A 22,438-nucleotide genomic window follows, 5' to 3' on the forward strand; every position below is an offset into this window, starting at 1 on the left:
AAGTGAACCACTCCTTCATTTATCATCTGCCCCACTCCCCACTCCCCCCCCCTCCTCCATCGAAATTGTGTATCGTTGTTTTCTGCCAACCCCCCTTCTTCTTCCCCAATTCGTTCCGTTCAGAGGTGGGGTGGGGGGCTGCGTGGACTTGAAACCAAACCGACTCTTCTCGACTAAGCCGAGGCGGTTTTATACAAACGTAAACACACACACACACACACACACACACAAATAAAAGCGGCTGTAGAGTTTCGACCCTTGAAGGAATGGGAGGCGAGTCCAGCAAATACTGCAACTCCTCGGCGCACCTCCACAACCGAGAGGGCAAGCGTAATGCCCAGTCTGATGCACTGATGGGTCCCGGTCACAGCTCTGACACGGTGCGCACGGCCGGGTTTGGGCCTCCGCATGGAGAAATCCCGGACTTCATCCCGCCATCGCCGGTTCACTGCGTCGCGTCTTCGATTTCTCCGAGAAAGGCGCCGGACTCGTCATTGACGTGGATAATCGACACGGAGGCGGCCATCATTACAGAGTGGAACCGTGATATGCAGGGAGTTGTCGCTGCTAGTCTCAGCCCACGCGCGGTGCCGCGAGGACGTGCGGTGGCGGCAGCGACAAATTCAAGTCCATCCGTAAAAACTACAGAAAGCGGCGCCAGCACAGTCGTCTCTATCGCGCCAGGGTTGATGTCGCCCTCCGTATTCCCGCCCTTCTCGGATTCGTCGTCACTAGTGCATCCGCAGACCTCCGCTGGATTGTCCCCGACCTGCGAGTATGTGTCGGTTACGACCGGTCGCAGCACCGGCGTGACCTTTCGTGTCCCAACAACGTGGTCCCACTCGGAGCCATCGCATAAAGGAACTCCACCAACGAAGCTCGACACGGCGGATGGGGCATCTTCCGTGGTTGTATCGGTTCTACCCGTTGGCATCGACTACTTCCATGCATTGCAATCACGCTGGCTAGCTCCGACAGGCCACTCACCGTCGCTGCCCCCGGCGACGGATGAGAAGGATCTCAACGACACGGTAGCCCTCAGTGCGGTTTCCGAGGCAGATGGGGTTGTCTTTAACCCTCCGGTACCTCTAACGCACATGATTCATCTCTTCGTAACGCATTGGATCTCCGAAGGGCTCTTTGACGCGGCGCAGGCTGGCGAGACGCGTTGACGCACTCCCCTCAATTTCGTTCTCCCTATTCAAGAACACTTGCCCCACACCCCGGAAGCCCGTCTCTGCTGCATACTCCCATTTCTCTCTCCAGTGTTTGAAGCCTTATCGTCACAGATGAATATAGACACACATATATACATATATGTACATGTATATATACATCAGTGTGTTTCTGTATTCCTCCTCGCTCCTCTCTCCCTCTCCCCCCCCCCTCTCTGCAGCCAGTGCTGAACTACTGCTGCTGCTCTTGCCGCCGCCCTTGTATCGCCACACCCGTTGTAGGAGAGGTGTAAGCGATGTATCGGTACGGGTGTTGGCGGTCGGGCCCGGGATGGCGTTTGGTCGGTGCGATGTGTGAAGGTCGAGGTGTCGGCCTGGCTGGAAAAGGGGGTGGGGTGGGTTACACGCGACTTGCACTTGCTACTCGGCGCGGGGGCGGAGACGGGGGGGGGTGCTGACGCGCTCCGAGAAAGGCACGGGGTGTGAGGACGGGCGTAGTGGGGAGCTGTTGTGAGGCGACGTGCGAAACGGAAGCTGGTGGAGTGTAATGCAGGAGCTGTGCTCCGAAGATGGAGTCGGCATTGCTGCAACGTGTGTGTACTGCCGCACCGCGGAAAGCGGGTGGCTCTGTGGACATGCCAGGCACGGTGTGGCGTTGATCTGTTATATTGGGTGCCAGAGTAACGCCTTTGAAAAAAAGAGGCGCGGCGAAGGAGGGGTGTTTTTATAGCAGTGAGTGCTGCTCGTCCACATGCCCTCCCCCCTCCCCCCCTCGCTCATTTCCCCAATGGAGCGCGTATTCTCCCTTTGCACACATCGCCCTCTGCACTGCGCAGCCATCTATGGCGTATCCATGTTTGTGGGTTTTGTCTGGAGCAACTCGCCCCTCTCCCCCCCCCTCTTTATACACGCACACACAATGTCACGTACTGTGATCATTGCCACGCGCACACGCTTTGTCTTGTGCAGCATCGTAGGAATGTCTCTCCTGGTTGTTTCTCTTTTGCGTGCGTTCACTGCGTCGGTGCTGCGATGCTTCCATCTTTCACCAGCACCACCACCACCACCACCGCTATCCTCCTCCTCCTCTCTTTCTCATTTTGTACGTGTGCGTGTACGGCTGGTGTGCATTGTAACCGGCATATTTATTTCTATATATATATATATATATTCCTTTTCGTGCTAACACCGGCAAGTTGGTTGTGGTCTTCTTCGACCACCACGATACTTTCCCTCCGGCCTTCGAGAGCGAAGTACCTCCCTTCTCCCTCCCCGCGTTTGTACGCCTTTCCCCAAACCTTACTGAATTGAAGACGCGCTTGTCTGTCTGTGTATGTCTGTGTGAGTGTATCTCCTCCTCCTCTAGTCTCCTGGGCACCGCGTTGCCACCACAGACACACACACACACTCGTCTGGTGGTATCCTTGCCCCACTATACACCCCCTTCACATTCCGACAAGTAACAACGACGGGCATTCAGTCCTCGGCGGTTCGCGTGCCCGATGACCCGTGGGGGTGCACACCCACCCCCATCGATGTCAGCGTGGCACGCGACGTAACGATCTCGTGGCTTGCGCAAGCTGAGTCTGCCCTTGTTCTGGAGTGGGCAAATGCTGGGCAGGTACACCAGGCTCAGCCGCCGCCGCCGCCGCCGTCGCAGCGAAAGCGGCCGGCGACGACGGTGGATGAAATCTTGGCAGAGGTCGCAGTTGTTGGACTGCATCGCACCAGCGTCACCTCGTCGTGCCCCTCTTCGTCATCCGAATGCGATCCAGATGACGACCGTCGTGCGAATGGGCTGGTTCCCCTCCACTGCGATCACACACCCTTCCCTTTTCACCGGAGCAGCGGTCTTGTCTTTGCGCTGCCGCCGAGTGGTGGCAACGGGCGTGGCACCGCGACAACGCTGTCGGATCACAGCGAGCAGGGGCTCGGCGCGATGAGCACCGTGCCTGTGGGAATCGACTATTATACCGCTTTGCAGAAAGCGTGGTCCCGGACGCCGAAGCAGCCTCCAAGTTTGCCTCCGCTCGCCTCAGAATCGGAGGTGAACCTCAGTGATATTGACGACGTGCTCTCGGGCTCCTCCGACTACGAGGAGTTATCACCACCTGTACCTCTTGGGCTGATGATTAGCTACTTTGCGATGGACTGGCGTGATAGCGGGCTGTACGATGCCGTTCAGCGGCGCGAAGGGGGTGCAGTGCCTGCAAGACCAGATAACCCTCCAGGAGGTAATTAAGGCTCTCAGGTATACCTCCTCCTGGGGGGAAGTGAGCGTCGTTGGGTCTCTGTGTGGAGAGAGAGGAGAGAGAGGTGTGGGGTGTGTCCTCGCGCATGTGCATATGCGGCCGCTCTTGTGCCCGTTGCTGTTTCTTCACCTAGAACTGCACGCCTAATTCTTTGTCTGGGGGTGTTCCCCCACCCCAATCCTTGCTCCCTTGCTCCCTCGCCCCCTTTCCATCCCCTTCCACCGGGTTTGTGTGTGTGTGTGTGTGTGCATGTATGTTTCGCGACATATACATATATATATATATATGCATGCATATATATACGCATGTGTATGTGCGTGTGTTTGCTGGTTTGCAGTCACATTGTAGATGTGGCCACTCGTGTTGAGAAAGGTGCAGCTGTGGTTTTTTTTAGCGTGTCTCTATATCGACCGCTACTCTTTAACTTCTCTTTGCTCGCTCTCGATCCCCCTCCCCCCCCCCGTCTTACTCCCCCCCTCTTCAATTTTTTTTTCCTATCCTCCTACTCCCTCTTGACTTTATCAGCGTCGGGGATCTTTCGCTGTCTGTGCATGCGCGTGTGTGTGTGTGTGGAGGGGTGGGAGAGGGCGTATTGAAAAGGAGGAAGCACATACAAGATGAAAAAGTGGGGAGGAGGAGGAAGATAGGGAAGCGGAGCGTGATGTACGGGAGACAGATGCGCGTGGCGGCGGGGGAAGGAGGAGTAAAGCCCGCGCTACGTGTTTGTGTTTCTTTTTTCCCTCTAAAACTGATTTATTATTACTGTAGACCGCGGCTGAACGTTTTTTTTTTGAAATGGATGGTGTGTGTATCCCCAGCGTGTGCACACTTGGTTCTTGCGTAATGGCGGCATGGTCTCCTCTTCATCGATGGCAACACACCGGCGCAGAAAAAAAAATAATATGAGAACCCCAAGAAAAGTGGATGAAGGGAGGGGGCGCAGAAGGAGCCACTAAGGGTCTGTGCGTGCGTGTGTGTGTGTGTGTAGGCGAACATTGTTAGACAAGATATCTCTATGTACCGGTGCGTCCTTGTATGTCTGCACCCCCTTTCTCCCCCCCCCAAAAAAGCTGGCGAGTAAGAACATGGAAGGGGGCGCCGGGCCGATAGTATAAGCAGAGGGGATAGACAAAGGGCAAGAATTTGGGGTTGCGGCGAGGCCATCCCAATAGCAACGTTCACACAGTGGTACAACGCGTTACTCTGGTTGTCTTTGAATCTTGAAAAGTTTTTAGTGGCGTGGCTGGCAAGGCTCTCACGCTGCTGCCTCCTCGCTTGTATACAGTGTCGATGCAACCCTTCCTCCCCCTCCCTCTCTTTTCCCCACACCTATACGTGTCACGTACACATTCTACACACACAAAAAAACTGAGGTGGCCCGTGTGCGACATACCTCAAAAGCACTGGACAAAGAAAGTTCTCTTCCCCGTCTCTGCTTTCCTTTCCCCTCCTGTCTGCTTCATCCCTCCTCCTCCTCCCCCAAATCCATTAGTAAGGCACCACATCTGCAAAGGGGAATATATAATATATATAATATATATTATATACATTCAAACGTAACAGACGGAGGAGGAGGGAGGAGGAGGAGGGAGGGAGGGAGACACAAAGTGAGTGTAAAACTTTTTTCCATTCTTTGCTGCCTCTTTCCTCCCTGCACTCAACCTATATAGCGTTCCTGACCCATACCTACGGAGGAGAGAGACCTTCCGTTCCCTTCTCCTCACTTCCCTCCCTACTACCCCCACCACCCAAGGAATTGTGTAGTAGCTGAGTGGAACGTGGGGTCAACCCTTCAGACGCAGCACACGCGACAACACCCCTTTCTTCCCCCATTCCCCTTCCAGCCGTGGGCGTTAGTCAAATTATTTTTTTCAAATATATATATTATATATTATATACTTTTACATTTATTGCTGTATTTGAAGGGGGGAAGTGGGAGGGACAAAGAGAGGATTTTCTCTGTGTGTTCATAAATTATAAACGAAACGAAGACTTTTGTTGTTGTGGGCTGTTAACGTAAACGATTCTTGAAAAGACCACCTCTCTCCACCTCCTCCTCCCTCCCCACCCCCTTTCATACACACACACACACACAGAGAAGTTTAAAACAGCAACAAAGGGAGGGAGGAAAGAGAGAAGAAGGGGAAGTGTCAATCTAATATATATATATACACACACGAAAACACAGACATTCAAGGCGATTGTAAGCGTGTAAGACCATTCTGTAGCTCTCCCCACCTCCCTTGCTTTTTTTTCTATCTAAAAAAGAAATTACCGAAACGATTTAACAAGATCGAGGGAGAAGAGCAGATACGCGCAACACGCACACACTCATATATATATATATATAGTTCATTTACACAAAAAAAAACCCTTGGCTTTAGCCGGTCTTGTGTGGCCGCGCAAGATTTCTAGCGATCCCTCAGCACTTCTTTTATTGCCCTTTCCCCGCTCTTGTCTCCCTGTCCGTGTGCTCATTTTGTGAGTTGATACTCACGTAGAAAAGCCTGCTCACTTTCCTTTGCCCCCCCCCTCCTCCGAGTGTTAACCCTGTCGGTGTCCGCCTCCGTTACCTTGGGTTGGTGTTTCTATTTCTCTTTGTCTCTTGTTAAACGCGGTTCTTCAACTAGTCTTTCTATTTTCTCACTCGACAGCTGGAGGTATACGTAGAATATCATCTCCCGAGCCCCCTTGTATACCTGCACACACATTTATGTATAATTTGGTGTGTAGGTGTGTGCGCATTCGTATCCACGCTTCGTCTCTGTATCTGTCGGACAAGGGAAGGGACGCCAGGGATTGAGAAGCTGAGGAGAAAGACAGGGTGCCCTGACATTTTTTCTTCTCAATTGTTTTATGCAGGGCATCAGTGTGCTAAAGCTTTGTGTCTCTTTCTGTGCTGTGCTTTGCGCGTAACTCTCCCCCCGCCCCCCCCCCCCCCCCCCACACACACACTCTCTCTGTCTCTCTCCAACGATCTTTTTTTTTTTTGATTTTATTGTATGCACTTCAATTTTGTGGTACCCCTACCTTCTAAAAGCGATTAAAAAACAAACAAGGGAAGAAAAAAGGCGTTTTTAATTTTGTTGCTTAAAAAATATATATTTTTTTACAGTTGGTGTATTTTTCGTTTGTTTTTAATCACTTCCCCCCCTCCTCCCCAGGAGTGTGAACACACCGTAGCCTTCACGATTTCCTCCTCCGTCCATTGCATCTCCTGCTGCTGCAGTAGAAAAGCAGCACCGATGCGCGCTTCGGATGCGTTTCGGATGTCAGTCAGTGAAATCAAAGACGACGACGACGACGTCGTACGCGTTGAGGATGCCGGGCTGCAGTTTTTCTCTCCGCACCAACGGCCACCTCGCCCTCGTGGCGCGGCTGGGGCGACAGCCGACAATTGTCTCTACGGCCCTCACACAAGCACCATCCGCATGAACCCATACGTGCGCTGCGTCTGCGACAGCGGGGTGCCGAAGATACGTTCCCTCCAGGAGCTTCTTGCACAGAAGAGCCAGCTGGACATCGCAGAGCCCGATACGCCATGCCTTCAACCGAGTCACGGACCTTCAGCGGCGTGGGCGCCATCGTGTGGGCAGTCGTCGGCATTTGAGCCTTACGCAGACGCCGCACTGTCCGGCACCCCGATGACGAGGAATCCGTCACCAGAAATCACCTTCACAGCTGACAGCGTCGCAACGCCAAACACGTTTGCCACGGTCAAGACACACGAAAGACGTATCTTGTCTCACCTCACAAAGCGCTTGCGGTGCTCGGGGCGGCATCAGGATATGCCATTTGGCGAGCCGATAGAGATGGTCCTGGCCGAGGTCGACGAGGACGAGGACGACGCCGAGGATGGGACGGAGGTCAGTGGCTTGGATATGGGTGGTGTTCTGCACACAAGCCGCCCCTGCGCTGTCGCATCTCACGCAGTGGACTTTATCCAGAAGCAGAAGGAACCCGGCCCACAACTTCTGCCCTGCTCTACCCGTGAAAAAGCGGAGGAGGCCGTGCGGGCGGGCGCTGTCGACGGCGTTGAAGATGCGCAGACACCACAAATGTCCGCGAGGATTTCCCGTTCAGCAGCGACTTCACATTTATCCCCACTGCAGGTGTCGCACTTGAATGAGCGCATCGTTTCCCCCCACTCATCGACTGGTGTATTCTGTGCCACCTCCAGAGGCTCCACATTTCCTGAGAGACAGCAAGACCAACGCACTCCTGACAAGCACGCCGATGCCAGCGACGTCTCATCACACCATCACCATCTCCATGTGCGCCAGCAGCAGCAGCAGCAGCAGCAGCCACAGCCTTCCGTCGTACCACCGCGCACGATGTACCCCGCCCCGGTAGCGAGACTAGAGGAGAGCCCGTACCACTACATAATGCGCAACTACATTGGTGGCACTTTTCTCTACTACAGCGCACAGGAGAGCAAGGATTACTTCTTGCGGTTATGCCACCGCGTTGTTGCTCAGGTGCGGCCGCTGCTGGAGCAGGAGACACTCTCGCCTCATTACGGCCTGTTCCCCCGCATCAATGCCCCGGCTTTCGTCTTCGGCGACATCCACGGCAACTTCGAGGACTTGTCTTTTTTCTTGAGGCGGCTGCTGATATTTCACGACTTCAACCTCACCCCAGCAAACATCTTGTGTCTCGGGGACTACGTCGATCGTGGGCCCTTCTCACTGGAGTGCGTCATGCTCCTCTTCTCGCTGAAGATCATGAACGCATCAAAGATTGTAATGCTGCGAGGTAATCACGAGGACCGCGTCGTCTGTGGTGACCTGCGTACCTACGGCGCTGGCTGCTTCCTGGCGCAGTGCCACACGGTGTTTGGCTACACAGAGGGAACAAAACTGTTTCACGAGGTGACGGCACTTTTCAAGTACCTCCCGCTGGCGGCGGAGCTGGTGATTCCTAGCACACCGAACTTGTCGTTTCTGCGGTCACAACAGACTTTCATGCACCCAAACCTGTACGTGAGCCAGCCAGCGGTTCTACTTCACGATAGTAATCGGGTCAAGCGGACCGCATCGACGTCCTCGCTAGCGTCCGGCACGGCAGCGAGGATGTCTGCAGTCGATTCTCCGAGCGCCCATATGCCGCATCGCGGCTTTGACGCGGCCGACGACGACAAGGATGTCGATGATATCCCGCCCCCCAAATCTGCCAGTTCGGCGATGTCCCCGCTGCTGACCGGCCTTCACACCATCGCCGACGCCTCTTTGGAACGCGGGCAGCCATCCCGGCATGAGGCACACGAAGAGCGGATTTTGTGTGTCCACGGCGGGATACCCCGCTTTGACCGCCCGCCCCTGGAAGAGAATTCACTTGCCTTCCTGCGCAGCCTTTCCTTCCCGCGCATGCTCACACTGTTCCCAAACAACCCGGTCGTCAAGGATGACGTTGAGTGCATGCCAGACTACTTTGTGAAGCACGAGCTGGAGGCACTATGGCGCCGCTACCCGTCCTCGGCACCACCCGGTTTCACGGCAGCCTGCCGACGAGAGGCCGCAGAAGCAGCCGCGGCGCCTGGGTCAACGACAAACGGCGCCACCAGCACCCGAGGGGTATCGCCGTCTTCAGATGCTTCGTCCTGTCCAAAGCTGTCTAGGAATGCAAGCCCCAAAACTGCGAGCGGTCAGGAGGCCGCCGAGGCGGTGGTGCGTCCAGAGCCTGTGGCGTTGTCTCGCTCCTCGTCCTGCTCGGCGGCTTCCTCTTCGTCCCCTGCGGTGAGGTTGGGGTGCGCTCTGCAGAGTGGGCAGCACGAGCAGCAGCAGCAGCAGCAGCAGCGTCAAACATCGCCTCAGGGGCTGCGCCGCAGCAGCGACTACGTCCCTCAGCTAACCGAGGACGACGTGCGAAAGGGGTGGTACACCATGTTTGACTTGCTTTGGTCGGACCCAACATCAACGGAGCTGGATGAAGAGGAGGAGGAGCTGGCACGCTCAGCCCAGGGGACTTGTAGCGTCGCCGGCGGCCCACGAGATGCACATTCACGCTCGTGTTCGTCCTCTCCAGTCGCTGTCGCTCGACTGGCGACACCACACGGTCGTATTAACAAGTGGGGGTTCTCTGTGAACACCCGTGGCAGCAACGTTGTCTCGTTCTCTGCCAAGGCGGTGGACACGTTTCTCACGGCATACCACTACTCTATGCTTTTTCGTGCCCATCAGGAGAAGGCTCACGGGCTGCGGTGGAGTAAGAGCAACAAGGTGCTTACCATCTTCAGCAGCAGCAATTACATGGGCCACCGAAATGGCGCTGGCTGTGTTGTCGTCGCCGCGAACGGAGAGGTGCAGCTGATTGAAAAAGTGGTGAGCATGTGACTTGTGGTGTAGTCTGACAGTATGTAATTAGAGGAGAGAACCCTTTTCTGGCAGACCCGCGCGCGCTGATCACCCTCTTCAAGCGATCTCATTGTGTGTTCCCCCCTTGTGATCCAGCGACATGCTAATCCAGAGAATCGTGCGGCTCTCTCTCTTTTGACGCTAGAAGGGGTTGCCGTGCTATAGTAGACAGTAGAGTGTACACAGCTATTGGAGGCTGTGCTCATTATCACTACTCGCACCCTCCCCCCCCCCTTTATCTTCTGCTGCGAAGCTGGACTCCACATCTCCTTTCCACTTGACCTGCGCCTCTTCCTTGGATTCCGGGTGAATGTGGGCACGGCTGCACTTGCTGAGGTGCCCCACGCATCATAGATGTTCAGTTGTTTATCTGTAGCCCGTTTTTTTCTGCCTCCCCATTTCTTCTTTGCTCATCTTTCGTAGAAGCCGCCGCCTGACGGTGTACTCTTCGCTGACCCCCTTTTTCCGTCAAACACGAGCAGTGCCTCGCCATCATCCGGGCTTCCGGTGCGGCTGACGCCGATGAGGGTATACACACCTGCGTTTTTTTTTTTTTGTGTGTGTGTGTACGGCGCTGTCTGATGTCCGTCGTCCTAGTTCGCCTGGAGACAGGCACGAAGGGGGAAGGGCGAAGGTGGGTGGCTGCAGGGATGGAGGAGAGCATGTTTTGGGGAATAAGAGATTAGCGTTTCCTTTTTTGTACTCCCAGTCGCTTCATGTCCGAGTGATATGACCCACCCTTTTTTTTTTCTTTGCCTATTCCCCTTTCATCCCTCCATCTCTATCGTTGCGTGGATGTCGCATTTGATATATTTATATTTTGATTTACTGCCTCACTCCCCTCCAAAAAAAATTTTTTTTTAGCACTGATGACAAAGGGTATGCCGGGGTATTTTCCTTTTGAGGTTTTTTTTTTGGAGGGGGGAGGGGGGGATCGTGATGGCAAATATCGTTGGTGCTTACGCACTTGAGGCAGTGCGCAGAGCGAGGGGGGAACAAAGGGAGTGCAGAACATTCTCGGGACGAGAGACTCCCTTGCTTCATTTTTCTTGACATATATGTATATATATATATATACATACGCGCATGCTCATGAAGGGGGGAGTGTTTTTATAGCAGTGAGTGCTGCCCGACTTGTTTGTATTCCCCCACCCCCCGAGTGGTAGTGTGGTTGTCGCTCTATCCCCTCTGTCCGTGTTGCTGCTCGATTCCGTTCGCTTTGAGGACGCCCACCTCCCCCTTCCCCCCCCTCCTCCCCTCCCCGCTCATCTCCCCAATGGAGCGCGTATTCTCCCTTTGCACACATCGCCCTCTGCACTGCGCAGCCATCTATGGCGTATCCATGTTTGTGGGTTTTGTCTGGAGCAACACGTAAGTAGCCTCGAGTAACTTTTATTGTGTAACCCATGAGGATCAACACGGCAGGACTGTATAAATATATAACGAAGCGGCGATTACCGGTCAGGGGCGCGCTGGAAAAGTATGTGCTTAGTCTGCAAGATTTTTGCGTGCGTATGTGTTGCAGGCAAGGGTGCTGCTTTGTTGTGTGCTGCTCCCAGGGCCGTGAAGTACTGCCTCACCTCCACCGAGCAACATGCTCTGTCTCTGTTGTCATCGTGTCTGTGGTTTCGGAGAGACCAAGGGAAGAGCGACGGAGACCACGAGGCGCGCATCCCGTGCGAATCTTTTTCTGCAGTGAATCCCACCTCTACACACCCAACTGCATGGACACACCCGCTGGCTCAACCCTTGTGTCCAGGCTCTCTGCCAACATGCTTCAAGGTGTAGAGATCTCGCTGTAGCTGATGGATCCCAAAGTCTGCTTTAGCTAGTCTTCATCTGTTTCTCTGTTTTTGTAGGCTTTGTCCCCGGGTGTTCTTCGTCTCACCAACCACCACCACTCTTCGATGTTTTTGTGCAATGCACACACACACACACACACACGTACAGCGCATCCCCTCCCCCTCCTTTCCTCTCCCTTGCTCGTCTCGCTCGCTCGCTTGCACCATCTGGTCTACTGCAGCGTTGATTTACAGTCTGGGCCACACCACTGATCCACAAACAAATAAACACACAAAACCTGGAAAGGAAGCGCCACTCGAGAAGACGAGAGGGAAAAAGAAGTGGGAGTAGCTCGACGTGTGTATCCCGTGTGTTTTCCCCACTTTGCTCATACCCTATTCGCCAGGAGTGAAAAAAGGGCAACGACCGCGAAGAAATATACATACAAACGTATATATATATATATATATATATATTATGTATATATTATGTATATATATGTATGTATATATATGTATGTATATATATAATAATATGTGTTTCTGCCCCCCCTTTTTTTCCTTGCGTTCACGACCTTCACCCCTCTCCTCTGTCGCCCTCTTTTTTTTTCTCTTTCTCGCTGGTAACCTCAGCCCCCCTCCCACCCCCCAACACATACACACTCGCACACAAACACAAACACACACGCACAGTACTGCCACGTAGGCACACAAAAAATATACAAACGAAATCACTCGCCTTTATTTTTTTGTAATAACCGACGAGACGCAGCGAAGAAAATTCGCGAGCGTTTTTCTTTTTTTTTATTGTTCGTCTTTCGCCTCTCTATTTTCTTAGTTTCTCACTTGCATGCCTACTGCTGTATATGTATAGTGTGTGTATGTGTGTTCGTGTGTGTTGTTCGAACCTTGCTGCTGCTGAAGCGAACCATCGCTTGACATACAAGTATACCAATTGTCTCGACATCGTATCCCACGGAGGAAAGGGGGGAGTATTATCTCCGAGCAGAAAAATACGCTGACAGTCCCCCCCCCCTCACACTCAGACGACACACACACACACACTGGCAGCCACTCAAAACACACTTGTTCGTTCTCTCCTTTCCCGAACTCCGCGTCTCGCCAACCCTTTCAACATAACTGCTTACTTTCTCGACAGACAAGTTTTCAGGGGGGACGATTTTGTATTCCTTTTACTTTACGCGGACGGCAGCGCGTTACTTCATCCTGCCCCCCCCCTCCACGTGTGTGTGTGTGTGTGTGCTCACCTGCCGCGGGCGTTTTCTCACGGTTTCCACAGCGTTTTGTCCCCCCCCCTTTCCGCATACACGCGAGCACAAGATTGTTGTTTGCTTCATCGTGTGAGTGTACCTACAAATCAGCATCTGAGCCCCCTTCCTCCCCTCCTCCCTCCCCTCTTTTTGTTCTGATTTTCTACGCTACAATCTCTTTCAACCTTTGTCATTTGATCCGCCTATTCACGTGTGTGCGTTTTTCCTTTTTTCCCGTTGCTGTTCCTACGGTGGAAGCGGTCTAATCTTTCGACCCCCCTCCCCTCCTCTCCCCTCCTCTCCTTCCATCTTTTTTTGCTCGTTAAGCCATCGAGTGCGCGCGCCCCTGCCGCCTGTGTAGGCGCTGAGGCAAAATCACACACACACACACACACACACGCATATATATATATATATACCCATTTGGTAGCACATCGTCATACATCCGCTGATTTCCAACGATTGTGACCGCCCTCATCGTCGTCGCTGTACTCGACCTTTTTACCCGTATTTCCCTCCCCTCCCCTCCCCTCCCCTCCCCTCCCCCACCCTTCAACACACACATTTTTTTATTACCCCTCCTTTCGCCCGTGAATATACACGCACCACATCACAGTCGCTCTTCATCCACCATCTCCACGCAGCGCTGGGCACTTATCCTCTGCATTGTTGTGTCAGTAAAGCCCCCCTCCTTTTTCCCTCCCCCCTTTTTCTATTTTATTGGTATACTCGTAGGTGTGGCCTTTCTCTGTTGGTCTTCCTACATTACATACGCCGCTGCTAAAGATTGCCTCGAGGCTTCTCGCTCCGTTTTTACAAGTCGCAAGCCGCATCGGGTGTGGCGGCGCCCTCGCACGTATACCACTGACGGAGGAAAAAAAAAACGTCTGGCGTGGCAGGTGGAGAGGAAGCCACCAGCAGCGACATTGGAGGAGAGCACCCACGTCTGCGTCGGACCCAGACATATCCCTGCACAGTGACGCACACACACACACACACACACACACACACACACACACCTGGGTCACCTATAACTACTAGACCACGTACGAGGAGGGAGAAGAAAAGGTGTATGTGTGTGTGCGTGCATCCATCGTAATTTTTTTTTTCATGCGTCTCTGACGGCTCTCTCCTTTTTTTTATTTTGGTGCCTCACTGGTGTGCGCATTTCTCATTTTCTCTCTCCTTTCTCTTTCGTTGTTGCTCTTGTGATATAGACGGGGTGCTGTGCAAGGGGGGGGGGGGGAGGGTCTTCTCTTTATTTTGTCAGTTTTCTCCGCTTTGCGTTTCTCAGAGAAGATCTCTGGCCTGTTGATCTTGATTCTCCTTCCCCTTCCCTCCTCTCTCCCCCCTTCTCCCTTCCGCTTTTACAGCTGTTGTTTCTTCCCTCTGCTCTTTTTTTATAAATTTCTTCGCAGATTTTTTCTTTTTCTGATTCCCCACGGTGCGTGTAATTTTTTCTCCTTTCCCTTTGTCGTCCATACTTTCGTCGCAGCGTACATCCCTCCTCTCTCTGCACGTTGTGTGTGCGTGTGTCTGAGTCCGTGTGTGGTGCTGCGATTTCCCTCTAGTGTGCTGGTCCGTTTTCGGTTTGAGGGTTCGAGACAATTGGCTGTTTTCTTCGTGCGGCTCTCGCGCACGCCCCCCCCTCTCCCTCCGTCCATCGCACTTTGGTTACGTCTGTCCGCGTGTGTCTGCGTGCGATAGAGGTTTACTTTAAATTGGGTGTTTTGTCTTGGCCCGCGTCTCGTATTTTCGACCCTTTGTTCCTCTTCGCCGCCGCTCTTGTATCTATTTTTGATTTTTTCGCGGGGGAGGGGTTCATCTAGGAGTCTTGAGCTAATCGTTGTGTGCATGTGTGTGTATGTCTCTGCCTTTACAAAAAAAAGTCCCATTGCACTTACAAACTTTAACAGACATCCAAACGCGCACATAATTCTGTTTTGCTGCCCTCCCCCTCCCCTTCCCCCTCCCCTTTTGTTTTCCTCATCTCGTGTATAGTTTTTTTTTCGCTTTGTTTGGCATCATTGTCGTCCCAGAATACACACCAGAGCTCATAGCACACACACACACACAAAGTTTGACGTACTTCTTCCGCTCCTTTTTGTTGTATTTGTTGTATTTGTCGTCTTTGTCCTCGTCTTTTCCATCGCACTCTTTTCCTTAGTTACCTTTTATTACTGTTATTTGCTTGCGGCGTGTTGTCTTGTTCACCTCCTCCGCTGTGGTACGTATTGGAGGTAATAAAGAGACAGAGCCGCAACAACCGCTTTTTTTTTTGCGTCTCGGACGTCTCAGCGGACGTCTCAGCGGTCGTCGCCGTCGGTGTGCGCGTGCTCACATCACGCGGCGGCCATGTCTGCAAGGTCCCTGTATGGCGGGCGCACCGCCATACAGGAGAACGACAACATTGCATACTGTGATGGGAGTAATGAACCCCTGTCTGATAAGCAGCACAAGCCCTCCAAGCTCGGCGGTCACGCCGCTGCCGCCGTTGAGTTGACCACTGCCGTGCAAGTTGTGGATCGGTTGCGCTGGTGGCGGATCAGCCGCGTTCGACAAAATCCCATTCCGGTCGATCACGTCGTTCTTCGTGGAAGCTACACCAATTACTCTTGTTTTGGCACGCGCCCTATTGCTCCGGGCGTGACGCGACTGCTCCAAAAGGCTCGCACGCTACTGCAGCAGTACCGCCGCGAGCAGCAGCGGCAGCAGCAGGAGGCTTATCTGCGACGCCAACAAGATTCTCGTCTGCTGATGGCCTCTACCACCAGGGCACCCGTGTACAACTCTTCCAGTGAGCGACTGGAGAACAGTACAAGGGAGATGAGTCGCGCCACAGGTTGTGTTGCAGATGAGGAAGAGCGCCAGCCCCACCTTCTCTGTGAGATGAGCGATGGGGATACAGAGAAGGTCGACAACAAACGCAGGTCCGCTGTTATTATGTCTCCCCCGCGGTCTCCGCCAACACTCAATGGGGGTGCCACCGCGTGCATTGGACGGCCGGCGGAGCAGCGGCACCCAGCGACAATGCACTCTGTGTGCGCCGACGTCCCGGTGACGGGTTCCAACACAACTGTTTCCCCTCCTGGCAAAGCGTCTTTGAGATTCCCGCAAGCCGCCGACGCGCCTTCGTCGTCGCTGCGTGCCCCGTCAGAGCAAGAGGCGCGTGCTGCTGAGCGACTGCTCTCACTGTTCCGCCCACGCGCCGCCTCGGCACCCCTGCGATCACGTCGGCACCGGTACACGGCAGATGATCCTTACGTCGCCGAGGATGGAGTCGGTGACGAGCCCTTTCTTCCGCGTGATCAGGGCTGTGCGCGCGTCTCTGTGCTGCCCTACAAGAGCATAACCTGTGCGTCCACCTCTGACGACATGGCAGATGTTCGCCATGCCCACGCTGCAGCGAAAACCGCCATCGTCCTGCACCACGCGCCACGGCTCATTGTGTACGAAAAGGGGTTGAGCCCGAGGGCGGCACTGCGTGCCGCCCGGATCTCGTCGGATGCCCTTGAGTATCTCAGCGATGCCGCAGCGGAGAGCTCCGCAGAGGTGTTCTCGATGACAAACCTGCCGCTGAGCTCGTTCGAGCGCTTCTTTTATCAGCAGCAGCTCCGTAGGCCGGAGGAGAGAGGTCGGGGCCACACGCCGGGAATGCGGTCATCATCGTCACCGGCAGCAGCAGCAGCAGCAGACACAGATGTGGGTGGCGCGGGCGTCTCCCCAAGAGACAGGGCCTCCGCCGAAGCAGGACCTGCTGCAGCGACAAACATCACTGCAGGTGACGGCAATTGCCTCGTGGACGGGGACGGCGCGCTCTTCTTCGGTTCGCCCCTGATGGCGGCCCCCGCGCGCTCGCCGTCGACCAGTGTGTCACCACCGTTTGCTGCGGCCTGGCGAGCCACACCGCGTCGTGGTCGTTGTCTAGGTGGCGGTCAAAAACACAAGAGCGGGGGAAGGCGATCGACGCTGCGCGCTGTCTCCGTGCCGATCCTGCCGCTTGTGTACAAGGGTGGGTATCCGCAGGAGGTCACCGACGCGTCGCGCCTCCACCGCAGTTGTCAAGCGCCGCCGCAGAAACAGCCGCGGGACTCAAATCCCACTAGTTCGATTATCCCGGCGGGGCTGCGCTCCAGTATGGTGCCTGAGGATGGCGGCCATATGTGCTGCCGCGTCGATGACTTACAGGACGTCTACGTGTTCAATCCAATGGTGGATATGATCGGAAGGGGGGCCTTCTCCAAGGTGTATGCGGCGGTTCCCATCCTTCGAGGCAAAGAAGGACTGCAACGCTTTGCATCACCTCTGTTGGGTGGGCACGCGGCTGCGTGTGGAGGCGAGGCGCTCGGCAGCGGTGTCTTACGAGGGCGGGGCAGCCCCGTGCCTATTTCCAGGAGGGCGACTCTAGTCCCCCGGCGCTCTTATTCACCAGCTGGGCATGCGAACCCGGCCTGTGGCGCCGGTGTCAACGACACGGCAGGGTCACTGGCGGACGATGAGGCGGCTACGGGCAGCCTGCACACCCGATCAACAGCGACGTCTCTGCGCTCTATTCCCGTTGTTGCGCTCAAGGTCATATCGCGCAAAGCGCGTGATAATTCGAGGGTGACACCTGGCCCACAGGCCACCACACCCTCTGCTGTTGCTGCCGTGGCCGGAAGAGTCACTGTCAAGGCGCAACAAGGAGCGCAGCACAACGACAACAGCGTGCGTCGAGAACTCGTCGAGATTGAGCGCGAAGTCTCGATCCTGCGCCGTCTACACCACACCGGTTGCTCGCAGTTTTTCGAGGCGATCCGCACCCCCGACTCCTTTGTCATCGCGATGGGCATGTTCCCTGGGAGCATGGATGCACAGCACTACCTTTCCCGCTACGGACCGCCGTCGGAGGCGCGGGCGGCACTGATGCTCTTCCAGCTTCTCTCCACGGTCCAGTACTTGCACACCAACTTTGGGCTCATTCACCGCGACATCAAATTGGAAAACATGATCCTCTCCGAGGTCGATGGCACCGTCTCAGACGCGTGCATTCGTGACGTACTTGGCACGGCCGTGCACAAGGTCGACGCGTCGACGGCAGAAACCGGGGAGGGAGGTGGCCGACAAGGCCGCCCTCCAACTGCGGTCGCGGCGGGCACTCGCACCGCGGCGCAGCTTGGCTACCCCAAACTTCCCCACAACGTGCAACGCCTGCTGCGAGTGACCCTTATTGATTTCGGGCTCGCTCGGCGCACCCGCACAGGTGCTCTGTTGCCTGCCGCTGCTGCTGTGGTGCGTGGCCGTGGCGCAGGGGTGCGTCAGGGCAGCCTAAACACATCCACGACGTCACCAGTGAACTTGGCTGCTTTCCTGCCTTCCAGTGCTTCACCAGTCGCCGGCAGCCACCACGTACACAAGAACCCAACGGACAATGCCCACAGCGGTAGTTCGTGGACGTTGGCGTCACCCGGCGCTGGCAGTGCGGCTGGTGGAGTGGCACCTACCAACGGCGGAAGCATCTCCAGCCACGGCTACACGTCTGCCAAAGTGGCTCTGCCGAGACCGCCACTGCTTCGGCAGCCAGCCAGCGCGGTTGTCGGCGCTGGCGCAGCACATCTTGGGCCGGGTGCTGCAAGTATCGGCGGCATCGACTCCAGTGTGTCGCACCTTGGGATGCCGTCGCCGATGCCGTCCACAACGAACATGTTCACCTGCTTCCTCGACCGGGAGGAGGAGATGGACGAGGATGAGAATGGTGGCGTTGGCCCCGCCGTAGAGTCCATGGCGACCGTCAACACGGACGCCAACGTTGCCGGCCTCGGTCGAGGAAGCCGACAGGACATGACCGCGTGCCGCGATGACGGGGATGGTGCCTTTAGTACGGATGTGAGTGCGTCCGAGACGGACCCCGAGTCGGGCGACAACAGCACGGCGGAGTTAGAGGAAGCAAGTACTGCGAGTGAAAAGGAATACTGCAAATCGGCACCAGAAAACGAGCGGGGTGTGCGCCCTGCACTCCTGTCTCCAAGCGTACTGACAGTGCAGCGACAGGTCGCGCCGGAAGCAGCGACAATTTCTGTGCCACCGCCGCCTCCGACACTGGTGCATTTGTCCCATAGCACCGCGGTAACCCCTGATCACGTCAACGCAGCAAACAGCGGCGGCCACGGCAACACCAGCGCTCTTCCTGCGGGCGGTTCAGGGCTGCGCAACCCATCCATCATGAACAGCAACACTTCCCACCACCAGCCGCTAACGGCACCTCCCATCGTCGCGGTTGGTGGGCACACAGCGCCCGATGACACCGACGCCACACTGCTGCTCACCCCCTGCGGCACAGAGAAGTACCTCCCGCCTGAGATGCTCTCGTGGATCCTAGAGCACGGCTGGGTGCGCCGCTCAACGACGGTGGGCCTCGCCCGTGCGATGGACCTGTACCCTATTGGCATCGTCGCGTACGTGCTTCTCAGTGGTTGTTTTCCCTTCAACGCGTCTTCGCGGGCAACGTTGCTTAAGCAGCAGCAACGGGTTCCGCGCTGCAACAGCCCTCGCTGGGCTGGCGTCAGCAGCGCAGCCATCTCGTTTGTCCAGCGGTTGCTGGAGCCGAACCCACTGAAGCGCATGACTGCAAGGGAGGCTCTCGAGCACCCGTTCCTGCAAGAAGCCCGCCTGATCGCCGAGAAGCTGTCGCTCGTACCGCATGGAGAAGGAGAGGAGTTGCCACATCCAGCGGATCCTCGGGACTGCAGCTGTACTGACCACCACCACCACCACCACGGCAGCTGCAGTGTCAGTCGCCACATGGATGACGAAGCTAACGTGCATGCTCGGTCACCCCGGGTCACCGGCATCAATGCAACGTCGGCAACGGCAACGGCTAACGTTCTGCGCTCGGTGCCACCGCCAGCACTCACCCACTGCACAATCGCAGAAGCTGCAGACGATAGGGGGCCCACGCACCCGAGTACTACTTCGAATTTAGCTACCCATGACGATCACCTTCGCCGTGCAGCTGGTTTGCACCGGCCTGCGACAGCCAATGAGTTGTCGCCGCTGAGCAACAGCGACCGCAACACCGCTGCCTTGCACAGTGCCGCTCCAAGTGCAAGTGATGCTAACGGCGGATGCTCTCCGTCCGATGCAACTCTCGCGCGCCGTGGCAGTGACGAGAACGAGGAGAAAGACATGTTCTCCTCTATCGCGCGAGATGTGTTTGGCGGAGTACACCCACAACTGCGGACTTGCGAAGAGAAATCGCGTCTGATAACACCGGCGGCCGTCAAGCCGACACCGACCGCACAATGCGTGGCAATACCGGCAATCACAACAGCTATCAAGCCATCACTACTTTCTGTGCCACACTCCATCCGGAAAGCCGCCTCAACGCCCGTCGACTGTGCCTGGGAGAAGAGGGCAACGCTACCAAAGCGAGCCGCTGCCGCTGCAACAGACTCAGCATCAGCGTTGCTGCCTGATCGTGATGATGCGGCAACCGCGAATCAGGTGGTCGCCGCTTTGACCGCAACGCCGACGACCACCGCAAAGGCTACTGAGGGTGTTGGAGACGACTTATTCGAGTCTCTCTACAACAATATAATGCTCAACGATTGAGGCGGGGGAGGGGAGGGGGGGGGAGGAGATATTTTCTTTTCATCTGCGGCACACCTATATTTTTGCCTGTTTTTCTTTGCGTTTGTGATTTGCCTTTTGGTAGAGTCACTGCGCTAGGGTGCTGGGCAATCATCTGACTACCTGATCCGAGTCGCGTTGATGTGAGGCTTTACTGTGTGTGTGTGTGTGCTTGCGTGCTTTCGTGGACGCGTTGTCGCTTCAGTGATGCGTGCTTTTGAGCTAAGTGTCTGTACTCACCGCGGAGGCCTAGCCTGCTCTTGGTGAAAGCTCGCATGTCCGCATCAGGCAGAGGTGCGCTATGGAACATGGAATCTCCATACTCCACGTTTCCACACGCCTCTCTCGCACCGCTACTACTACTACTACTACTGCTGCTGTCTCCTCGTCTCTCACGATTGGTACATTCCTGTGGGGTGGCCTTTCCTCCTCCTCCTCCTCTTCACCTGTCTTGCCATGTGGTTTGTGTGGGGGGTGGGGGTGTTGATGGCTCTTGTTGTGTGGGCTCTCTTGAAATCCTTCACGTGGGTTGTTTTTATGATGTATTATCTTTGAATTGTTTGGTACGTGCCGCGGAGGGGGGGCAGGGGCCAGGGGCTGGAGACTGCGTCAGGGATTAGTATTCGTACGCTCTGCATTCTTTTTTTTATATTTTTAGGCTTAGATGTGTGTGTTGTTTTTTTTTTCCATCTTGCCACTCTTGTGTCAACTTTTTTTTCTGCTCGGTTTCTGGCCTCTCGCGTGCCACGCTATTGCTACTTACCTCCCCCCCCCCCCCCCCCCCCACGCACCTCTCCAACTCCACACACACACACACATATATATATACAGAGATGTATAGAGGCGTGCACATTTGTGTGTGTGTGTGTGTGTTTACGCGACTATTTTTGAGTGTGCTTCACCTCGTTACTTTGCTGGTTGTTTCTAACGCGCTTCCTCTGTTGTGCCGCATCTGTTTATGTGTATGCACGTGCGTGTTTCCCATTGAGTTTCTTCCGCATGCGGCAATGCGCGTACAAAGAGTGACGGTGACATGTCCATACCCTAAGCATGACTGACATCGATGCACGATATATACGGGCGCCAGTTAACCTACAGTCTCTCTATATTTCTTTGTCTGGATCGGTGCTTCTTTGAGCCTTCTCCGCCCCCCCCCCCCCCTCTTTCACCCCCTCGTCTAGGCCAGGCACTCCTGTACACCCCCGCGTGTACCCCTCTTGCGTGTGTCACAATGCAGGGATGGAGTGGGATTGATGGCCGTGCTGCCTTCAAATCTCAATAATTAGCCCTGCATGGATATCCGTCAGACAGAAGCCGTCGCAGGGGGGGGGGGGCAGAGAGAGGGGGAGGAGGAATGCTGTGCACTCTTTTTTTTTTATCTGCATTACACCACATCGACCCCGGGTCATTGTCATGTACGTAGGGAAGAGTTTTTTTTTTAAGGCGTGGAGGAACGCCCCCCCCCCCTCCTCCTTCGTCACGGACTGCGCATTCTTCGTAATCACGAAGACGAGCGAAGAATGCCGTAATTACCCCATCCGAGGCAGTTCACTCAGTCCGTAATGTTGGATATCATACACCCAAGTATGTCAGAAAAGCAAACGAACGCATTCGCCATTGACTCCTCCAACCTTTTTTTTGTTTGTCATGTAGAGGGCTTCCTCGACTTGTGCACACGAGCACTCCCCCCCCCCTCCCTCCAGACTTTACGGATATTCACGGTTGTACAATAGAATGAATGAGGCTTCTGTTCCTTCCCCTCACTACATGAGCTTTCTCCACTCCTGGAAGATTGGGGGAATGCTGCACAAAACATGCGAAGGAGGGAGGGGGAGGGGGAGGGGGAGGGGGAGGGGGGGGGGGGCTGGACCCCCGCCTCCTTTCTGCGTGCGTGGTGGTGCGTCTGCGCCGCCCTCACCCTGCATCCGCTTCCTCTCTGTCTTTTGAAACAGTGATGTATGCACTGACCTATGGTCCCCCCAAATGCCACAACAGTGA

The 22,438-nt window shown here is 55.2% G+C and overlaps 3 protein-coding genes across 3 annotated transcripts; all 3 read left to right on the top strand.

Moving 5' to 3' along the window:
• Positions 1–266: 266 nt before the first annotated feature.
• On the top strand, positions 267–3,417 carry JKF63_04260 (uncharacterized protein; the record flags this gene model as incomplete). Its single annotated transcript, XM_067900252.1, has 2 exons — positions 267–937; positions 3,096–3,417. The coding sequence occupies 2 exons, from the start codon at positions 267–269 to the stop codon at positions 3,415–3,417; spliced, it is 993 nt and encodes a 330-aa protein (XP_067756436.1).
• Positions 3,418–6,672: 3,255 nt separating this feature from the next.
• On the top strand, positions 6,673–9,759 carry JKF63_04261 (uncharacterized protein; the record flags this gene model as incomplete). Its single annotated transcript, XM_067900253.1, has 1 exon — positions 6,673–9,759. One exon carries the CDS (start codon positions 6,673–6,675, stop codon positions 9,757–9,759), a length of 3,087 nt encoding a protein of 1,028 aa, XP_067756437.1.
• A 5,428-nt stretch (positions 9,760–15,187) lies between these two features.
• Positions 15,188–20,422, top strand: JKF63_04262 (uncharacterized protein; the record flags this gene model as incomplete). The annotated part of the gene is made up of 1 exon (XM_067900254.1): positions 15,188–20,422. The coding sequence occupies one exon, from the start codon at positions 15,188–15,190 to the stop codon at positions 20,420–20,422; it is 5,235 nt and encodes a 1,744-aa protein (XP_067756438.1).
• Positions 20,423–22,438: the final 2,016 nt, after the last annotated feature.

This window comes from Porcisia hertigi, chromosome 26, assembly GCF_017918235.1.
Source record: "Porcisia hertigi strain C119 chromosome 26, whole genome shotgun sequence".
Taxonomy (NCBI): Eukaryota; Euglenozoa; class Kinetoplastea; order Trypanosomatida; family Trypanosomatidae; genus Porcisia; species Porcisia hertigi.